This window comes from Scomber japonicus, chromosome 4 (genome assembly GCF_027409825.1).
Source record: "Scomber japonicus isolate fScoJap1 chromosome 4, fScoJap1.pri, whole genome shotgun sequence".
NCBI lineage: Eukaryota > Metazoa > Chordata > Actinopteri > Scombriformes > Scombridae > Scomber > Scomber japonicus.
The window spans coordinates 24,166,364-24,185,259 of record NC_070581.1 but is presented as its reverse complement, the minus strand read 5'-3'; the positions used below and the strand labels follow the sequence as shown (position 1 = coordinate 24,185,259).

The 18,896-nt window shown below is 38.7% G+C and overlaps 2 protein-coding genes across 2 annotated transcripts; one reads left to right on the top strand and one right to left on the bottom strand.

Moving 5' to 3' along the window:
- Positions 1-1,511: 1,511 nt before the first annotated feature.
- On the top strand, positions 1,512-16,436 carry ints11 (integrator complex subunit 11). The gene is made up of 17 exons (XM_053317105.1): positions 1,512-1,702; positions 1,993-2,090; positions 3,567-3,640; positions 4,634-4,862; positions 4,992-5,090; positions 5,195-5,229; positions 6,770-6,908; positions 7,019-7,083; positions 7,455-7,644; positions 7,737-7,820; positions 8,302-8,391; positions 9,526-9,688; positions 9,782-9,892; positions 11,754-11,815; positions 11,970-12,112; positions 12,475-12,604; positions 16,083-16,436. Exons 1-17 carry the CDS (start codon positions 1,675-1,677, stop codon positions 16,146-16,148), a joined length of 1,806 nt encoding a protein of 601 aa, XP_053173080.1. The 5' UTR covers positions 1,512-1,674; the 3' UTR covers positions 16,149-16,436.
- Positions 16,437-16,643: 207 nt separating this feature from the next.
- LOC128356920 (lysophosphatidic acid receptor 6) lies at positions 16,644-18,458 on the bottom strand. The gene is made up of 2 exons (XM_053317107.1): positions 18,353-18,458; positions 16,644-17,717 (listed from the first exon to the last, which is right to left on the bottom strand). Exon 2 carries the CDS (start codon positions 17,676-17,678, stop codon positions 16,644-16,646), a length of 1,035 nt encoding a protein of 344 aa, XP_053173082.1. The 5' UTR covers positions 17,679-17,717; positions 18,353-18,458.
- Between the last annotated feature and the right edge of the window lie 438 nt (positions 18,459-18,896).

Here is an 18,896-nt window from a genome sequence, read left to right as displayed (position 1 = left end):
TCTGTTTTTTGTTTCATATCCATTTGCACCCCTTTATTTTTCGTTCCACATGCATTTTCATCACCTCCTTTTTTATCAATTAATTGTTACTTCCACCCCTCATAAAGCAGAAGCTTTGACTCTTAATTAACCTTGCTGATTGCTGCTTTTATGCTCTTATTTTTTATAATCTTTTATGTTTTTTTAGTCCATCTTTTATATTGATGCTTTTATTGTACTTTGAGATTTGCTTCAAATGTAAAGCGTGTTACAAATTAAATGATTATTATTATTATTATTATTGTTATTATAAGTGGCTATTCAGACAGTGACATGCACATCACATCAATATAGTATACTGCATTTGACTTTTATTGCACTAATAATATTACCATGCTTGTATCATTATTATCATAAAATCTTATTTTTGCGTTTTACATGTTCTTTAAATTGTCCTGTATTTTGCAGCTTGCTGACTGTGCTGCTCTACATGCCTCTGCAAATTGCCCCTAAGAGACAAATAAAGTCTTTTTGAATTAAATTGAATTAATTAGAGATCCATGTGCCTCATATTTGCTTCTGTGGCAGAGAAACAACATTCTCCTTCATGAGCAAGCAACTTGGCGACAGCTGCAAGAAAAAAAACTCCCCTTTAAATGTGAAGGGAAAATCAAGCAGAACTGAGCTGTTGGTGGGCAGCCATCTGCCTTGACCGGTTGGAGTTGAGAAAGAGAAAGAAGTATTCTGCTTGTTGCAACCTCACTCTTAACACGATTCATCTCTGTACAGCCACTGACCAGAAGTCTCTGCAGAAAACAGTGAGAGCAGCTGGAAAGATCACAGGTGTAGAGGACATGGCATCTAAAGGGATCAGTGTGTCAGAAAGGCCATCAACATAATGACTGCCCCTCCCATCCTTCCCACCACCTCTTTGCACTCTTGCCATCTGGAGCATCCACACGTACGCTGCCCTCCAACACCATGAGATGATACATCTGGAGACAAATGCACCAGCACTTTAATACATCAGCACTACCTACCTGTCCTTTAACCTCATTACACAAGTAAACACATCAGCACTTTCCTTTAAAAGCTGCTCTTTTTATATGATGTTAAGTTTTTATTCTAGGATCAGACCTTTAGTGGGGATCAGCTCCTAATGACAATTTAATATACAAGTGTTCAAACCCCCTGCTAAATGACTAATTCATTGGATAACATAAATTACAAGAAATACAAGAAATATTAATACATAGTTGAGTGGAATGACATATAAAGACAGATATTAATGACAGAACTACATTACAGTACATTAGACTTGTTAAAATAAAACTATTTTAATTTTTAGGGGGAATAAATGCTGATATTTTAGAATTTTTAGAATTTAGGGGTACTTGGGCATCCATAAAAAGGGTCTAAAATCGCCCCTGCTTTAAATAATGTCAAGCTGATCGTTGAGTATAAGTCTAGTTACTAACAGGGCTTTTATTTTGAAATCGGAAACATCGGAAGTCTCAAAGCGGGTAGTTTGACACTGATGTGAAGACTACATGAAATATCCACATGTATACAACAAGCTAAACAATACGTATTTCTTTATAAACTAATTGTAATTCATCGGAAGGAGTCAGGGCGTCTGTGTTTACTTACTGACCCTCATTTAACTGCAGAAACAAGCTGCTCAGATGAGAAAACATGCCTGAAATTAAAGTAACACCGCTAGGTGAGTACAGAGCTACTTAGCATCTCGAAAGCTAGTTCCGTCAACATTAACTGCGTACTTAACTTTAATGTTATTTGTACAATAAGTGTGCAGATATATTTGTGTAGTAATGACGCGTGTATTTGCTGTTTAAAGTGGTTTAAAAACAGCTTTAAGTTGAATAGTTTTACTGTTTTGCTGCAGCTGTTAGCAGCAGAAGCTAAAGTCAGTGTGCATACTGGTGGTGCGTTTATGGCCTGTTGTGTTTTTAAGTTTTCAATCAGCTCAACTTAAGTTGTTCTCTCTCCAAGGTGCTGGACAGGATGTCGGCCGCAGCTGCATCCTCGTCTCTATCGGAGGCAAAAACATCATGCTGGACTGTGGCATGCACATGGGATACAACGATGATGTGAGTGAAGAGGCAAAAACAACAGATGGATAGTGTGTCAGGGATCTTTCATTGGTTTGGTTTAGTAATAGAGCTGCAGTGATTAGTAGGGTTGGGTATCGTTTAAAAAATGATGATACCAATCCATCCAAGTACCCTTAAAGTGATGCTGATACAAACTGAGTACTTCATTTGATACCCATCCTTTGAATAGAAGCGTTAAATTGCATGAAATGCCACGACTCCTCCACATCTTCAAATTATTAATGTCTATTAAATACAAAAATGCTCAAAATCAGCATGTGGGTCACAGCATACATCACACACTTAAAAATCAAGTTCTTACAAATAGTCATATTTTCTAGCTCTGGGTGCAAAAAGGATCGATTGAAGGTATTGTTTGACGAGAGACGTTTCTGTACTACTTGGTATCAATTTCTTTTGGTCGATAGGTTAAAGGTATCAAGTACCGATACTCATCCCTAGTGATTAGTCAATTAATCAGTTAATTGCCAAGTATTTAGATACTCCATATTTGATAAAACATTATTTGAAGAACATTTCCAAATTCTCTGATTCCAGCTTCTCAAGTGTAAATATGTTCTGGTTTCTTTAGTCTGGTTCCCAACTTTTTTTTGGCTTTACAGACATCAGGGCTGCAACTAACAGGTTATTTTTGTTATCAGTCTGTCAGTATTATCTGCTGGTTATTTTCTTGATTAATTGATTCGTTGCTCAGTTTATAAAATGCCAGAAAATGTCTATCACTGTTTCCCAAAGATCAAAATGCAACCTAAAATGTCTTATTTTGTCACAGCCCAAAGATAGTCCATTTACTATCATAAAAGACTAAATAAACCTGAAATATTCACTTTTTTCCATTTCCCTTAGAGCTCGCTACCTTTTAAAAGGTATCAGCCGAAATAAATCAATACCAAGTAGTATCGAAACATCTCCCATCAAACAATACCTGCAATCGATCCTTTTTGCACCCAGAGCTAGAAAATATCACTATTTGTACAGACTTGCTCACAGCCAATCAACACAATAAAAGTAAATGTGTAAATGTGCAATACAAAATAAGTAATGGGTATCATATGAAGTACTTAAAGTATCACTTTAAGGTTACTTGGATTGGTATTGGTATTGGTATTTTTTAAACGATACTCAGCCTTTGTTCCCAACCTTTTTGACTTTATAGACACCAGGGCTGCAACTAACGGTCATTTTTGTTATCAGTTAATCTGCTGGTTATTTTCTTGATTCATCGATTCGTTTCTCAGTTTATAAAATGTCTGAAAATGTTGAAAAATGTTCATCATTGTTCTCCAAAGGCCAAGATGCAACCATAAATATCTTGGCCCAAAGATAGATAGTCCATTAACTGTCACAAGACCAAATAAACCATAAAAATATTCACTTTTTTCCCATTCCTCTTCCCATTTCCTTTTTGAGTCTCACATGTTTTGTACCTTGTGTGTAAATCTGTCATTTCAGAGACGATTCCCAGATTTTTCCTACATAATCCAGAATGGACGCCTGACCGACTTCCTGGACTGTGTGATCATCAGGTTTGTTTGAGAAGATGTAACGTTGCCATTTCAATCAGTACTGTGCAAAAGTCTTAGACCAGGGGTGTCAAACATACGGCCCGTGGGCCAGAACTGGCCCGCCAAGGGGTGCAATCCGTCCCACTTTCTTTCCTGTGTTCTTTTCCTTCCTTCCAACTTTCCTTCCTACTATCCTTTCTTTGTTCCTTCCTTCCTTTCTTCCTTCCATCTGTCCTTCCTCCCTTTCTTCCTTCTGTCCTTCCTCCCATCTCTTCTTCCTCCCTTTCTTCCTTCCTTTCTTCCTTCCATCTGTCCTTCCTCCCTTTCTTCCTTCTGTCCTTCCTCCCATCTGTCCTTTCTACTTCCTTTTATCCTTTCTTTGTTCCTTCCTCCCTTTCTTCCTTCTGTCCTTCCTTCCATCTGTCCTTCTTCCCTTTCTTCCTTCTGTCCTTCCTTCCATCTGTCCTTCCTACCTTTCTGCCCTCCTTCCTTTTGGCTCTCTTTCCTTCCTTCCCTTCTTATTTCCTTCCTTCCTTTTTTCCCTCCATCTTCTTAATGATCCGGCCCACATTAGATCAAATTGGTCTGTATGTGGCCCTTGAATGAAAATGAGTTTGACACCCCTGTCTTAGACACTAAAAGTAAAGTTCAGCAAACAGAAGAAACTTAAATTAAATCAGTATTTATTATGAGCAGCTTTGCCTTTAAAACAGCAGCAGTTCTCAGTAGGTCGGTTGTTCCTCCATCTTGGTTCCTCTGCTTCTGTCTCATCATGTTTATCCCAGACTGACTCCATTATGTTCAGATCAGGACTCTGTGGGGGTCAAACCATCTGCTGCAGGACTCCTTGTTTCTTTTATTGATGTCGATAGTTATTTATGATTCTGGCTTGATGTTCGGGTTCTTTGTCATGCTGCAGAATAAATTTGAGATGCCTCCCTGCTGGTGTTGCATTATTGTTAAGAATCTGAAAGAAGTAAAACCCAATCCTGACTTCACTTGTTCCTCTCTCAGTCATTTCCACTTGGACCACTGCGGCGCTCTGCCCTACATGAGTGAGATGGTGGGCTACGACGGACCCATCTACATGACCCATCCCACTAAGGCCATTTGTCCCATTTTGCTAGAAGATTTCCGTAAGATCACCGTCGACAAAAAGGGAGAAACAAACTTCTTCACCTCTCAGATGATCAAGGACTGCATGAAGAAAGTAATACCTTTGAACCTCCACCAAACCGTCCAGGTGCTGTGCTGATGTCATTTTTTTTTTCATGTGCCCAGATATCCGTCTTATTTATCACCTCGGCACCAGCTGCTCGTCTCTTTTGATGGCAAATAAAGCTGTTTTCTTTTTTTTTGCGCTGGTTGGCAGGTGGATGATGAGCTAGAGATCAAGGCGTACTATGCAGGCCATGTCCTGGGAGCCGCCATGGTGCACATCAAAGTGGGATCAGAGTCTGTGGTCTACACTGTGAGTGTAAACAAGCCTGCACTGTGTTGGGAGTCAGTGTATTTGACAGGCACAGTCTCACACAAGAATAACTTAAAACTTCTTTTTTTTTTTTTTTTTTTCAGGGAGACTATAACATGACACCAGACAGGCATTTAGGGTAAGTGAGTTTTACTGTATTTAAAAGGGGAATCCAACAATAATACACATCAAAGTGGGTTTGAAGGCAGTAACATTTTGACTCGCCTGCCGATGAAAAAATCCACCGACCAAGAATATTTTTTACCAGCTGAAATAACTAATTGCTTTTTTGTATCACATGTACATTTCATTGAGATAATAAGGTATTATGTTGAATACAAAACTACATACAAACAGAATTTAAAGCTAAATTATTTTAATACTTAGATCAACATTCAATCAAATCATGTCAGGTTTGTATGTAGACATTTTAACACATTTAAAATCAAGAGTTTAACACACATAAGTCCCTGTGATTTGGCTCTGTAGACTGCCAAAACACAATTGACCTACGCTCAACACTGTACGTGAACGCCTCCATTTTAGATACCCAGAAAGAGCAGTCTCTGCTGCTGCTCTGCTGTGTTTTCTGCGTAGACCTTTCGGTGTCAGGCCGTCTCAAGAGCTCATATGTTTGCAGCACAGTTTAGATGTGTAAAAAGACACATATGGTGAGTTTGTCTACACTGTATAGTGACAAAAATAAGTAATTTCGGAGCAATCATGCCGGATATTTTATTACATGAGAGATTTATTCACCGAACAGGAAATCTGCCAGCATTTGGCTCTTTGGGATGTTAATTTCAGATTCTATTTACAGATGTTGGGGAGTACTACTGCATATGTGGCAGAAATGGTAAAACTGTATTAAACCCTTTAGTGGAGCTGCACAAACTTTGAACTTTCCCATAAGTGACGTCACTTCAGTCAGCATCGTCTGAGGCTGATGACAAGTTTGAAAATGTAAAAAAAATCTGATTGTGTGGAGTAAAAAAGACGAGAGGTTACCAGTACAGCTGATTAATTAATTAAAGTTACTAACAACTAGGAAAAAAAAGTTTCTCTGATTCCAGCCCGAGAAAAGTGAATATTTTCTAGTTTCTTTTTCTGAGATTAAACTGAATATCTTCGGGTTAATGACTGTTGTGGACAAAAGAAAGCATTTGTAGCATCACCTGGCGCTCTGGGAAACAGTGATCAATGTTTTTCTGACATTTATGAACATATCAATTAAGCAAGAAAAGAATCGACAGAATGACAATGGAAATAACTGTTAGTTGCAGCATTAGTTACCAGACCTCTGAAGCCCACTCCTCGTCTCTGCTACCCAAATCTGTAGAGAGACTCTCAATGGACGACTACGAGCTGCAGGTAAAGGATCACAACACCTTGAACTGCCTCTGTCGGTCACTTGATCATCTCCTAGCAGGTTGTAGTTGTGTGTCGAGTCTCCCTAATCTGTAGAGTTGAGCGAATCAAGGATTGTGGGTAATGTAGGCGTAAGGATTTGAAGAAGAAAGCATTAAATAAAAAAAGACAATATCTCTAGTTTTTCCTTTTTTAAACAACATTTCAGAGTGTAATATGAGACTAAATAGAGAACTCTATTACTGTGTTTCTGTTGTAGTGTTCGCCTGCATGCTGCACAGCCTCTTCATCCTTGTGTTGTATATCTTTAGTGCCGCATGGATCGATAAGTGCCGTCCAGACATCCTCATCTCAGAGTCCACGTATGCCACCACCATCCGAGACTCAAAGAGATGCAGAGAGAGAGACTTTTTGAAGAAAGTGCATGAAAGCATAGAAAGAGGAGGAAAGGTAATGGCTGCAGTTAGTTTAACACCATATTTTGATTTTTGGAAGTTTTGGTTTTATTCCTGTTTTTGTATTTTGTCACTGTGTCATTTTTTACTTTCTTATTTTTCCAGGTTCTCATTCCAGTTTTCGCCCTCGGAAGAGCTCAAGAACTCTGCATCCTGTTGGAAACATTTTGGTAGGGTTGATGTTAAAAATAAAAAAAAATACTTTTATATATATCCTTAAACGTCTCATTATAAGTGTGTGAATGGTAGAAAGACAGTGACGGGTCGAGATGAATAATAAAGGCCATTTTTCTTCTTTTACTTAATTGTTGGTGTTCCAATTAAATAGAAAGTCCTTTCAATCTGGAGTAAAATTGCACATAATTATAAAACATGATTGTCATTAATTGTCTTGACTTTTAAAAAACATATCAGCTTCCTGAAATAGCTGTATTCATTTTATTAAGCCTGACGGACTAACAGTTGATATATGAACTGTTTTATCATTAATTGGTGGCTCATTGGGAAGAGACACTGTAATTACCTCCTTGTCACTCCACAGGGAGAGAATGAACCTGAAGGCACCAATCTACTTCTCCACCGGCCTGACGGAGAAAGCTAATCATTACTACAAGCTTTTCATAACGTGGACCAACCAGAAGATCCGAAAAACGTTTGTACAGAGAAACATGTTTGAGTTTAAACACATCAAGCCGTTCGATCGCTCCTACGCAGACAATCCTGGACCTATGGTAAGTCATTTTTTTCGCCCTTCTAATTAAAAAAGTTTCAGGGTCAAAAATTCGTATCATCACAGCTGATGAAACAATATGAATCCTTTCAGGTGGTGTTTGCTACACCAGGTATGCTGCACGCCGGTCAGTCGTTGCAGATCTTCAAGAAATGGGCGGGAAATGAGAAGAACATGGTGAGCCTCTTAACCTTTGTTTTGATTGTTCCTTCCTTCCTTCATTCCTTCCTTCCTTCCTTCCTTCCCTCTTTCTTTCCTCCACCCTTCCTTCTTTCCTCTGTCCTTCTTTCCTTCCTTCCTCTTTTACTTTCTCCCTCCCTCCTTTCCTTCCTTCTTCCTTCCTCCCTCCCTCCCTCCCTCCTTTCCTTCCTTCTCCCTCCCTTCCTTCTTTCCTTTCCTTTCCTCCCTTCCTTCCTTCCTCCCTCCCTCCCTCCTCCTCTTTCTTTCCTCCCCCCTACCTTCCTCTTTCCCTTCTTCTTTCCTTCCTTCTTCCTCCCCTTCCTTCCTTCCTCCCTCCCTCCCTCCTTTCCTTCCTTCTTCCTCCCTTCCTCCCTCCTTTCCCTCCTTGACTTGAGGACAACAGGAGGGTTAAAGAAATGAAAGTATATATATTTTAAAAATGTAAATATTTGACGTATACTTGGTTTTCTTTTCGTAGGTAATCATGCCGGGGTATTGTGTACAAGGAACAATCGGTCACAAGATCCTGAATGGACAAAGAAAACTGGAGATGGAAGGAAGATCAACAGTGAGATTTTTTTTATTCTTCGTTGTTACAAAGATCGTTTTTGATTTCCTCGACATCCTTGTGTTTGTGATGAGATCATACTGTGTTTTATGGCTTGAATGATTTCTTTCAGCTCAGCAGATAAAATCACATATTTCATACCTGTCACTCATTAACTCTATCAGGACATATCATCGTTTTCTCATCTTTATTTCTTAGGGCACAAGGTGACATCCTCAAATTCAAAAGATACTCAGTTAACTATCATATACGACTTATAAAAGCTTAAAATTTTCACATTTGAGAAGATACAACGAGCAAATATTCAGCATTTTTCCTTTAAAAAATTACCAAAACAACAATTTCATGATCAAAATTGGAGGCCAGTTTTTTTCTATCACTCAACTAATTGATTAATTGACTTATTGCTGCAGCTCTACTCAACTTCCCTGTGATTTTTATCTCTTAATTTAAAGATTCCTGAAAGAATAATTCAACATTTGAGACTTGAGCTTATTCCCATTCTTGCTGAAAGTTAGATAAGATAAGAAGATAAGATACATAATTATATGTTTAAAAAAAATGAAACTACAGCCAGAAGACAAATAGCTTATAAAATAGCCTGGCTTTGTCCAAAAGTTCTTTTGAAATCTGCCTGCCAGCATCTTTAAAGCTCCCAAGTAACAAGCTTTTATGCTGGACTGGGCACAGTGACTTCCTGGAGTGTTATTCTCTCCTTCAGGTCGCCAGGCAACAAGCACAGCCAAAATAAATGGTCCATAACTGCTCATAATACAACAAATTGTTGTTTTTACGCAGTGGTTTTGGTACAGGTTGAACAAACGTGATTCAACATGTTAATTATAGTTTAGAGGTGCAGACTTTCTTTTTTTAACCTTTGAACAGAGCCAGGACAGCTGTTGTCTCCTGTTAACAGTCGTTAAGCTAAGCTAAGCTACCCGTCTCCTGTCTCCAACGTCATATTTAACAAACAGATATCTCTATTTCTCTCCTAACTCTCAGAGGGAACATAAGTATTTCTCAAAATCTCCCAATATTCCTTCAAAAAGAACCAAAACCAGAAGACATGAAGCTGCTGATCCATGTGAAAAACAACACTAGTCTAGACTCTTAATCTCTCTGTGATTCCTGCAGCTGGATGTGAAGCTGCAGGTGGAGTACATGTCCTTCAGCGCCCACGCCGACGCTAAGGGCATCATGCAGCTCATCCGTATGGCCGAGCCTCGTAACATGCTGCTGGTACACGGAGAGGCGGTGAAGATGGAGTTCCTCAAGGGCAAAATAGAGCAAGAGTTTAGTAAGTGAGACTCACATTAGACCTGTCGTACACACATCAACAGCAGGAGCAGAGGGAGTTGTGGGAGTCGTGTTAATATTTGATGTTTTTCAGGCATTGATTGCTACATGCCCGCCAACGGAGAGACAACCACTGTAACGACTAACCCCAGCGTACCTGTGGATATGTCACTCAACCTGCTCAAGAGGGAGATGGCTCTAGGAGGTAACGTTAAAAGGGGAATTTGTTTAACTTATCACCAAATGAGTAATAGAGCTCAGTAAAGATACAGCTTGGTACAGGGAGCCCACAAAGACTCACTTTCACATTTCTTTTTTTTTTTGGGTCTGACATTTTGATTTCCGTTGACATTTTCAAGTGAGTCGTTACCTACAGTATGTATGTACTGTATATATACATATGGAAAATATCATTTAAGTGTCATAACACTCTAAAATCAGGTACAATGAGGACGTCACATGTATGAGTACAGAAGTAAGAAGTCCCCATGTTCATTCTCAACTTTCTGTTCAACAAATTTCACCGGAAATGAAACTTGTGGCTCTAGTGTTGGTTATACTGTAATCATATTTTTTATTCTTCACACTTCAGTTAAAATGATTAATTGTTTGATTAAACACCCTAATCCTTAATTTACTTTCATGGAGGACAAAAAAGCAAATTATTAAGCTACAACTAGTAAATTTTTGCTCTAAAATGATTCATAAAAAATAGTTCCAGATTAATTTTCTGTTGATTAATTTTTTTTTGGCTCCATGATGCTGCTTTAAGCCCCAAGGTTATTAATAAGGCTTCTTCTTCAGGGTTACGTATGTTATGTTAGAGCACGGAGCTCTGAGACAGAAAGAAGAACAGATAGTTGGAAGAAGATTGTCTAAAGCAGACGTTACAGATCTGAGCTTCAGACAACTTCAATGCAGAAACCCCCCTCCCCCCCAACACACACACACACATACACACACACACACACACACACACACACACACAAGGTCGTCCAGCAAAAATATTGAAGTTGGTTCAACTTTCTCACTTTCAGCACAATGCAACATCACATGGTGCGTTGGACAGTTAAAATATCTGCAAATGTACGTTTAAGAAGAGAAATGTAAGGAGCTGGTGTGTTGGCATGTAAAAAGTGAAATGATGGACTATGATCCATCAATGCTAGGTTTATTAACAGATTAATGAATTTAAAGGTTTATTAATCACAAAACACTGCACAGGGTTTTATGAAATGACTTATGAGGATTTTACTGCTCTGAAATGTCATCTTGTAAATCTTTAATCACAACAATCATGAGTTTAACAGTAGAAATACAGCGTTAGAGAAAGATATCTACATTTCCCAGGATGGACTTTTATGTTTCAGTGCTCTGAGGTGCACAACTTTGACCATCAGCATTTGTTTTTATTCCATTTATCACCTGTTTATTTATTATATTTGGTGTTTTTTTCATTAGGAATTAAACATAATAACATAGAGGTGCGGTTTCCACAGAGGAAATTAATTAATGTATTAAATTAATGTAATCACAAATGTAAAAAAAATAAATAAAAAAGATAAACAAACAAAAATCAAGAAATAAGAGCATCAGTTTGCACTCCTACTCCTACAAATCTCTTGGCTTCAGTTGGTGAAGAAACTAGCAATTGCAAAAAGAAGTGAAACTAGAAGGAAACATCCTGAAGGGGAGATGCCCAAACCTGATGCAAGATAGTAATAAGTACCTTTTAGGCAGTGGCTCCCAAATCTTTTCATCTGTCTTATTATTTGATAAGTTGTGAGTAGAACCAGAAATGACTCAACTAACTGTAATCATAAGAGTATCAAGATCTTTAATATGATACCCAGCCTTTAATTTAAATGCATTTAAAGGCTTGAGAATGTAAACCTATCCAGTATGTTGGTTGTTTTTGCTTTGTTTTCTTGTCAGTCATCTCATGACCCCTCTAGTTGATCTTGTGACCTCTCCCTTTTAACTCCCACTCACCTTGAACATTATGAACAAGCAGATTAATATTTTTTGTAGGTCTAAAGAGGTTAAACTGTCTATTCTCGTTGCAGGGCCTCTACCTGATCCCAAAAAGCCTCGCACAATGCATGGAACCCTGATCATGAAAGAAAATGTAAGTTTATTATTATCCCACCTTTACATGCACACAATAAACACTCCATATCTCTGCTGGTTTTTGATGCTATAAAGACTTTTTGAGCTGCAGTCTAGTTGGATTTATTTGGTTTTTACTATTTTAAAAATGGTGATGTAATTCCATTTCGCAGAGTCTGAAGCTGGTGTCGTCGGAGCAGGCCCTGAAGGAGCTGGGCCTCAACGAGCATCAGTTACGCTTCACCTGCCGCGTGCAGCTCCAAGACCCCCACAGCGACCCGGACACGCTCCACAGAATCTACACACACCTGAAGAGGTGAGAGTATCATCACAGGAAGACTAAAGTCACCGAGCCTTCTGCTTTTATCCGCTCATCTGCATTATTTTGCAATTCACCAAAAACACAGCAGCAATTTTTACATTTTCTTTACATTATTCATGAAAACTGTAACAACTCCTACTTGTGGTTTATTTATAACCGTTATGTTATTTATTGTGACACATCCTCAGGTCCATATCAGTTACATAAACAGGCAGCAAATGGTGTGTTTCATATGTAATGTCTGAGAATTGAACATTTGAAGCTAAAATGTTGCGTTTGAGATTTCAGTGACACTCTTAATTTCTTCTGCATTTTGTGACACATAAGATTATATCTGATGTTTATTTTTGCCTCAGCGTATTAAAAGGTTACACCATCCAGCACCTCCCTGATGGCACCGTCATGGTCGAGTCTATCGTCATCAAAGTCTCCTCCTCCGCTGAAGACAGTAAAACTAAGGTCATACTGCTGTCCTGGAGTTATCAGGTAACACATTTGCATTGTCTGTGTATCACTGTGTTAATTTTAGTGATATCTAAATGGCTTTTTAAATGACTTAAACATCCACACAGCTGCTTTGAGTTCAGTTCAGTTCAAATCTTTATTGTCCCATAAGAGGAAACGTATTTTGCTCAATACAAGGATACAAGGATCTTCGTCATCTCACCACAGTTAAATTCATACCTCTCAGTTCGGTGCTGCATATGATTTCATAAAATTTAGTTTCCTGAGAAAGTAGTTTAATATGCAAAGAGTATTTAAAATTAAAATCACTCTTATGAAACGGGCTAGAAAATTGAGCTAGGACTCAAACTGCTCCTCACTCCTCAGTAAGACTTGACAACTGGTAGTGTGATATCGCTGTTTTATGACACTCAGAGCTGATGAGCAGAAAATTGTAGGTTTTTTGACAGTTATTTGACATTTTTGGGGGGGTACGTATACATACAATAATTAGTTACCAATGTTACAAATGCAAAAGTAAGATACTAAAATGAAAACATAGCTTAAGCATGAAAGCTTCTACCTTATGTCCCTTTTTAAAATGGGAAAATATATTTGTTAGCTTCTGCCCAGTCTTGGGGAAATACACTGGACTGATATGAACTCATCTCTCAAATATAAGTTGGTTAGTTAGTTAAGATGCAAACCACAGACTTATTTTGAATATTATACCCCTCTCTTTACCCCTCTTTCCTCTCTCTTTTGTTCTCTAAAAGGCAAAAATGTCAACAGAAACTTAATAATTTGAAATGAATAGATTAAACGTAAGACCCCATATTAGATTTTATGTGTTATAATTAAGTTGAACTATCCTTCATGACCATTAAAGGACCAGTGTGTAGGATTTTAATGGCTAGCTCTGTGGAAGAGGACCCGCTCCCTCTGTAGATATAAAGGGTTCATTGTAAGGTTCAGGTGATTGTAGACTAATTAAAACATACTGATGAACATTATATTGCATTTCTGCCAATAGAGCCCCCTAAATCTTACAAATGGGCCCTTTTTAAATGGAGCATATACTCATTTCCATGTCTCAATTTTTAATCTGGAGCTCTACTGTAATATCTCTGCACCATTTATTTATTTATTTATTTCATACTGATTCTTTATGCAGCCTCTTATTTCAGCTAAAGGACGTTATTGTGTTAAATGTAAAAGCTTCTCGACTCTCGAGTTATGCAAATTGACAAGAATTATTTCTGATGACTGACTGCGTCATTGGCTCTAACAGCAGTGTGGCAAAACTACATTTTTTTGCAGTAAGTCAGGAGATTGTAATAAGATCTGTTTCTGCAGAGACAGCATGTCTCTCCTCTTTCTCCTCTGCACTCTGCACGAAATCAGCCGCATAAATACCTCAGTTTTCATCAAAGTGAGTGTTTTTTTTTTTAAATCCTGAAACATTTCTCCTCTTATGGATTGTTTCTGCCAGACACCTCTTTCAGTTCTCCTACATCATATGTCATCTGTGATAAGAATAATTTTCCCAAGATAAGGAAGTAAGCTCTTAATCCTTAAAGTAGAACCAAAAAATGTGCCGTGGTCGGTTATGACTGATTTTTCTACTCCGAGACACTTTTAATACAGACCTTGAACAATCTCCCTGAAGCTTTCATTACCACTTCAAGCCACCAACTTGAAGTCATTGAGCTCCTCATTTGGGGATATATTTCATCCCAGTTGGTATAATTATTGACTGAGACGAGAAAAAGACTAAAGTAGAAATCACACATCTCAACCTGCTCAGAAACAACAGTTCTCCAGTAATGTGGTCTGGTTTGGGGATTTTTCGAGGGGACCTTTCACTTCCTGATTAGACCTCTTTTCAGACTGAAGATGGGCAGGACTTTGCTAGAAAGTTGCTCAACTCCATACAGTTAAACAACAAAAGGAACCAAACTGTGCAACACTAATAAATGCAATAAAACTAACAAAAGCATTAAGGAAGTTTATATACTGTAACTGCACAGGTAAATAAGTGAAAGCAGCAGCAGCAGAATGAGGGAGTCTGTTAGACCACAGTTAGCACGAGGAGAGTGACAATACAGCTTGTGGGATGCTTCAAACCCATGTTGCTTCCTGGGCCACATGCTTTTCACCACAGCACGGGTAAATAGACCAGTCAACCCCCCCACCCCCCAGGCAAGGTGCAAGTTAAACCTGTGTGTGTGTGTGTGTGTGTGTGTGTGTGTGTGTGTGTGTGTGTGTGTGTGTGTGTGTGTGTGTGTGTGTGTGTGTGTGTGTGTGTGTGTGTGTGTGTGTGTGTCTTGAGGAAAGGTAAAAGAGGCGCTAACAGTTGTGTGGGTGGACAGTATGAGAGTAGGGGCTTTGAAAGTGAAAGGCAGATAGAGGGTGGGAAACCTGCCCATTGAATGTAGGCAGAGGTGTAATGGAGAGAGAGAGAGCAGTTTCAGTGGCTTGATATGTTCCATGAGTAAAGGGCAGAAGTTTAAAAAAAAAAAAAAAAAAAAAAAGATCTTATATACCTTAACAAAAATGTCTCACAGATTTGATAGACAAGATATGAAATAATGCACTTTTTAAGACATTATTAAACATGAATGTGGTATAATCAGTTACTCTATAAGAACTAAAAACTGCTATAATTTGTATTTTTACTTTAATAGTGTATCAGTTGACGATGTTTAATATGAGAAGTGGAGAAATATCAGTGACTCTGCAGCTTAGAGAGTTTTATAGTGAGTTTCAGCTCATTGTTTTGCTGTCCGGCTTCAACTTTACTGTTTTTTTTTTCACTCTCAGCGCTCTCATTGTGTCATTTTTGGCTACAGCAGGCAGAAAAACCTCTTAAAACCTTCAGTACACTACCTGCTCATCCTCAAACAGCAAACAGACTATCCTCTTTCCATTTTCTCGTCTTTTTAACCTTCTACATTGTTTACTCCACTTTATTCTATATTTTTTGTGTTCTCTGTAAAGCGTCTTTGAGCACTTGTAAAAGCGCATTATAAATAAAATGTATTATTATTATTATTATTATTATTATTATTATTATTATTATTAGACACAGTTCGCTGAATCGCTGTAGACTAGCTGATGAACATAGAGAAGCTTTTGGCAGCGAAAGAGTCCGATATTTCCTCAGGAGCTGGTAGAAAGCAAAAACGGCTCAGCATCTTAATTTGTGCTCTTTATCTTCACCAAATTAATATTGAAAAACTATAATTTCAAGAATTTTGATTACAGCCTTCAAGTAAATATGAACTAGATATTATACAACCCTTTTTAAGACGTTGTATAACGATGTGTAAGAATAAAATATCAGTGGTTTAACTGTAAAGTGTAATGTGTCAGTGGTTCCCTGTGTGGTGTGAACGACCTCTCGAAGGGGTCAGAAGATGAGTAATGGGATGAGTAACACATATTAAAGTCAGCCCTGTGTGAAAGTGTTTCCTGCTGTGCCTCTGTGTTGACTTTATGTTCTGTTTCTCTCTGTCAGGATGAGGATCTGGGGAGCTTCCTTTCAAACCTGCTGAAAAAAGGACTTCCATCTGGACTGTGCTGAAATATCTTCTTTCTTCTTTTCTTCCAAAGCTATGAACATTTGAAGAGAAATTCACACAAAAAAAAAGAGCGAACGGTCTGTCACAGTCTCGATCTTGGATTTGTGGAAGCTACGTACGACTGTTAAAATTCAGATTATACAACATCAATGGCTGAGTCTGCCTTCTTTCACTGTCGGGATAGTGAGGCTTAAATATACCCAGGCTCTTGTTCTTCTTTTTTTAGGGGATGTTTCTTCTCCCTCACTCTTTATAGACTGAATCGCCCCAGAATAAAGGAGAAAAAAAAAAAAGAAGGTACACCAATTCAGATTTGTCCCTTTTTATTGTGATGTGTAAAAAGTCAAATTTGAATAAACACTTTTATAGAAAAGTCTCATCTTTTTGAAATACTTGCACCATGTTACATAGAAGCTACATATACAATAACGGAGAAGAATATACAGAGCTATATTTACAGTCTGAATGTGCTGCCACTTCACTTCACTTCACTTCACTCAGCTGATTGCGACGACATAAACGCCTCTATTCCTCCTGAATCTTCCCCACAGCCATGTCATCTTCAAGCTCTTCCATTTGAAGTGGCTGGTGGACACAAAGTAAAGCAAAGGGTCCAGGCATGTGTTGAGGATGACGAGGGCCATGGTGACCCGTCGGGCGTGATAGATGGCGTTGCCGTAAGAGCAACTCTGGATGACGTCCAAGCGTCGGAGGAAGTGCAGCAGGTACACTACGTGGTTTGGGAGGAAGCACAGCACCATTATAGCCAGGATGGTGTAAATGACCCTCACGGCTTTTTGGGCTGTGTTAGTCCCCATCATGGAGATGCGCCTCGCAGCCAGAGGGTAACACACCAGGATGATTAAAGAGGGCAGCAGTGAGCCAAAGACGAGGCCCAGCATGCTGTACACCCCTAAACGCGTCTCCCACTCAGTCTTGGCGAAGTTCTCGAAGCAGCTTTGGCTTCCAGATTCGTTGGTTTCCAGAGGGCCCAGGAGGAGAAAGACCAGCATGGCGACTCCAGCGACACCCCAAAGCGTCACACTCACAATCAAAGAGTACCATGTGCTCCTCAGCCTCAGATAGGTGTGAGGATGTACGGTGGCCATGTAGCGGTCCACGCAGATGCACATCATGAAACAGATGCTCATGTAGATGTTGGCGTAGAACAGGATCCCCGTGATGCTGCAGATGGGGGCCCCGAACACCCATTTGTTACCGTTGAGGTGGTAGTGGATCCGAAAGGGTAGAGTACACAGGATGAGGATGTCGGCTAGAGCCAGATTCCTGATGTACACGCTGAAAGCTGTGCGGGGGGTAATCTTGAAGGTGAAGACGAAGAGGGTTGCTAGGTTACCCGGTAGACCCACAGCTAGAGCTAAACTGTAGACAACTGGGAAGAAATAGTACTGGTAGTCCACTGAAGGGTCACTGCAGTTGGCATGCGTCTCGTTCATGGTTGCAGGTTGAGTGTTTTTTTTTCTCGTGAATGCAGTGAAATGAAAATCGAGATAGCGTAGGTTGATTCTCATAAACGCTGCAGCAGCATGGCACAGCAGCAGCAGCGTCTTCTGTAACGACAAGTGTAGAAAAACAAACATGTTTCCATTGAGAGTTTTTCCACTTTTGCTTTCACACATTTCTGGAAACAGATCAACTAGACTGAATAATAACACTTAATGACTTTATTCTGGTTTTAACTCATTGGTTTTGTTTTTTTTTGTTCCATGAATGGATTATAGTATTCTGAATTGTTCAAGTTGTTTAACAGACAAACAAACGTGTTTCCATTGAGAGTTTTTCCACTTCTGCTTTCATACATTCTTGGAAACAAATATTCTACTAGACTGAATAACAACACTTAACTTAATGACTTTATTTTGATTTTAACACATTTCCTTTTTGTTCCATAAACGGATTACATTATTCTGAATTATTCAAGTTTCTTAAAAGAAGATGAAAAGCTAGGGGTGAACATTTGTGTTGTACATTTCATACAAATACACAGTTACTCATTTTAAGGATCAAGGGAAAAAAACTCATGTTTAATAAAGTCAACAAAGTTACTCCAATGATCCTTTACTGTGCTTGAAACAATGAGTTTTATTACTTTATGATTAGATTTTCAGAAGTTTAACAAACAAAACCTAGACTATACAACTAAATCAACTATAAAGCATTAGAAAACTAAAAATATCTTACTTACTTAGTTTAGCCGAGACTCCTTGGTTTGATCTTAAAATGAAGAAAGTTTCGAGTCATGAGGTGAAGCCGTGCTTTGCTGCTGCACTTTGTTTGTGCAGCTCGTCTCTGTGTCGCTTCTCTCTGGGTACAGTGAGTGCATCATGCTGCTCTTTGATCAGACGTCTTAATTTCCTGTTTCAGTGAGCTGTATGTAAGTGTAGGTGTATAGTAGTCTACTTTTAGCACCCAGCTAGTGCGGTGTGGTGGGACATGTGCTCACTGCTTTATATATTTAAATAAAGATATATGAAAGTCCGAGAGTGTAGATTAGTATATTTATTTATATTTGTTTGAAGAAAACAGGAAACATAACTACAGATGTTTCTGCACAGTGGTCCTTTTAGGCAAATGACATCTAATCATGCTCTGTGGTGTGTATAGAAATACTAAGCAGGCCCAGTTTATTCTGATTATGTGTCAACTGTCAAGATGGTGAAAAGATCTAAGTGACTTTGAAAGGCAGGGATCACAAAGACTGCTCCACCAACTGCTGTTTCAATAAGAAG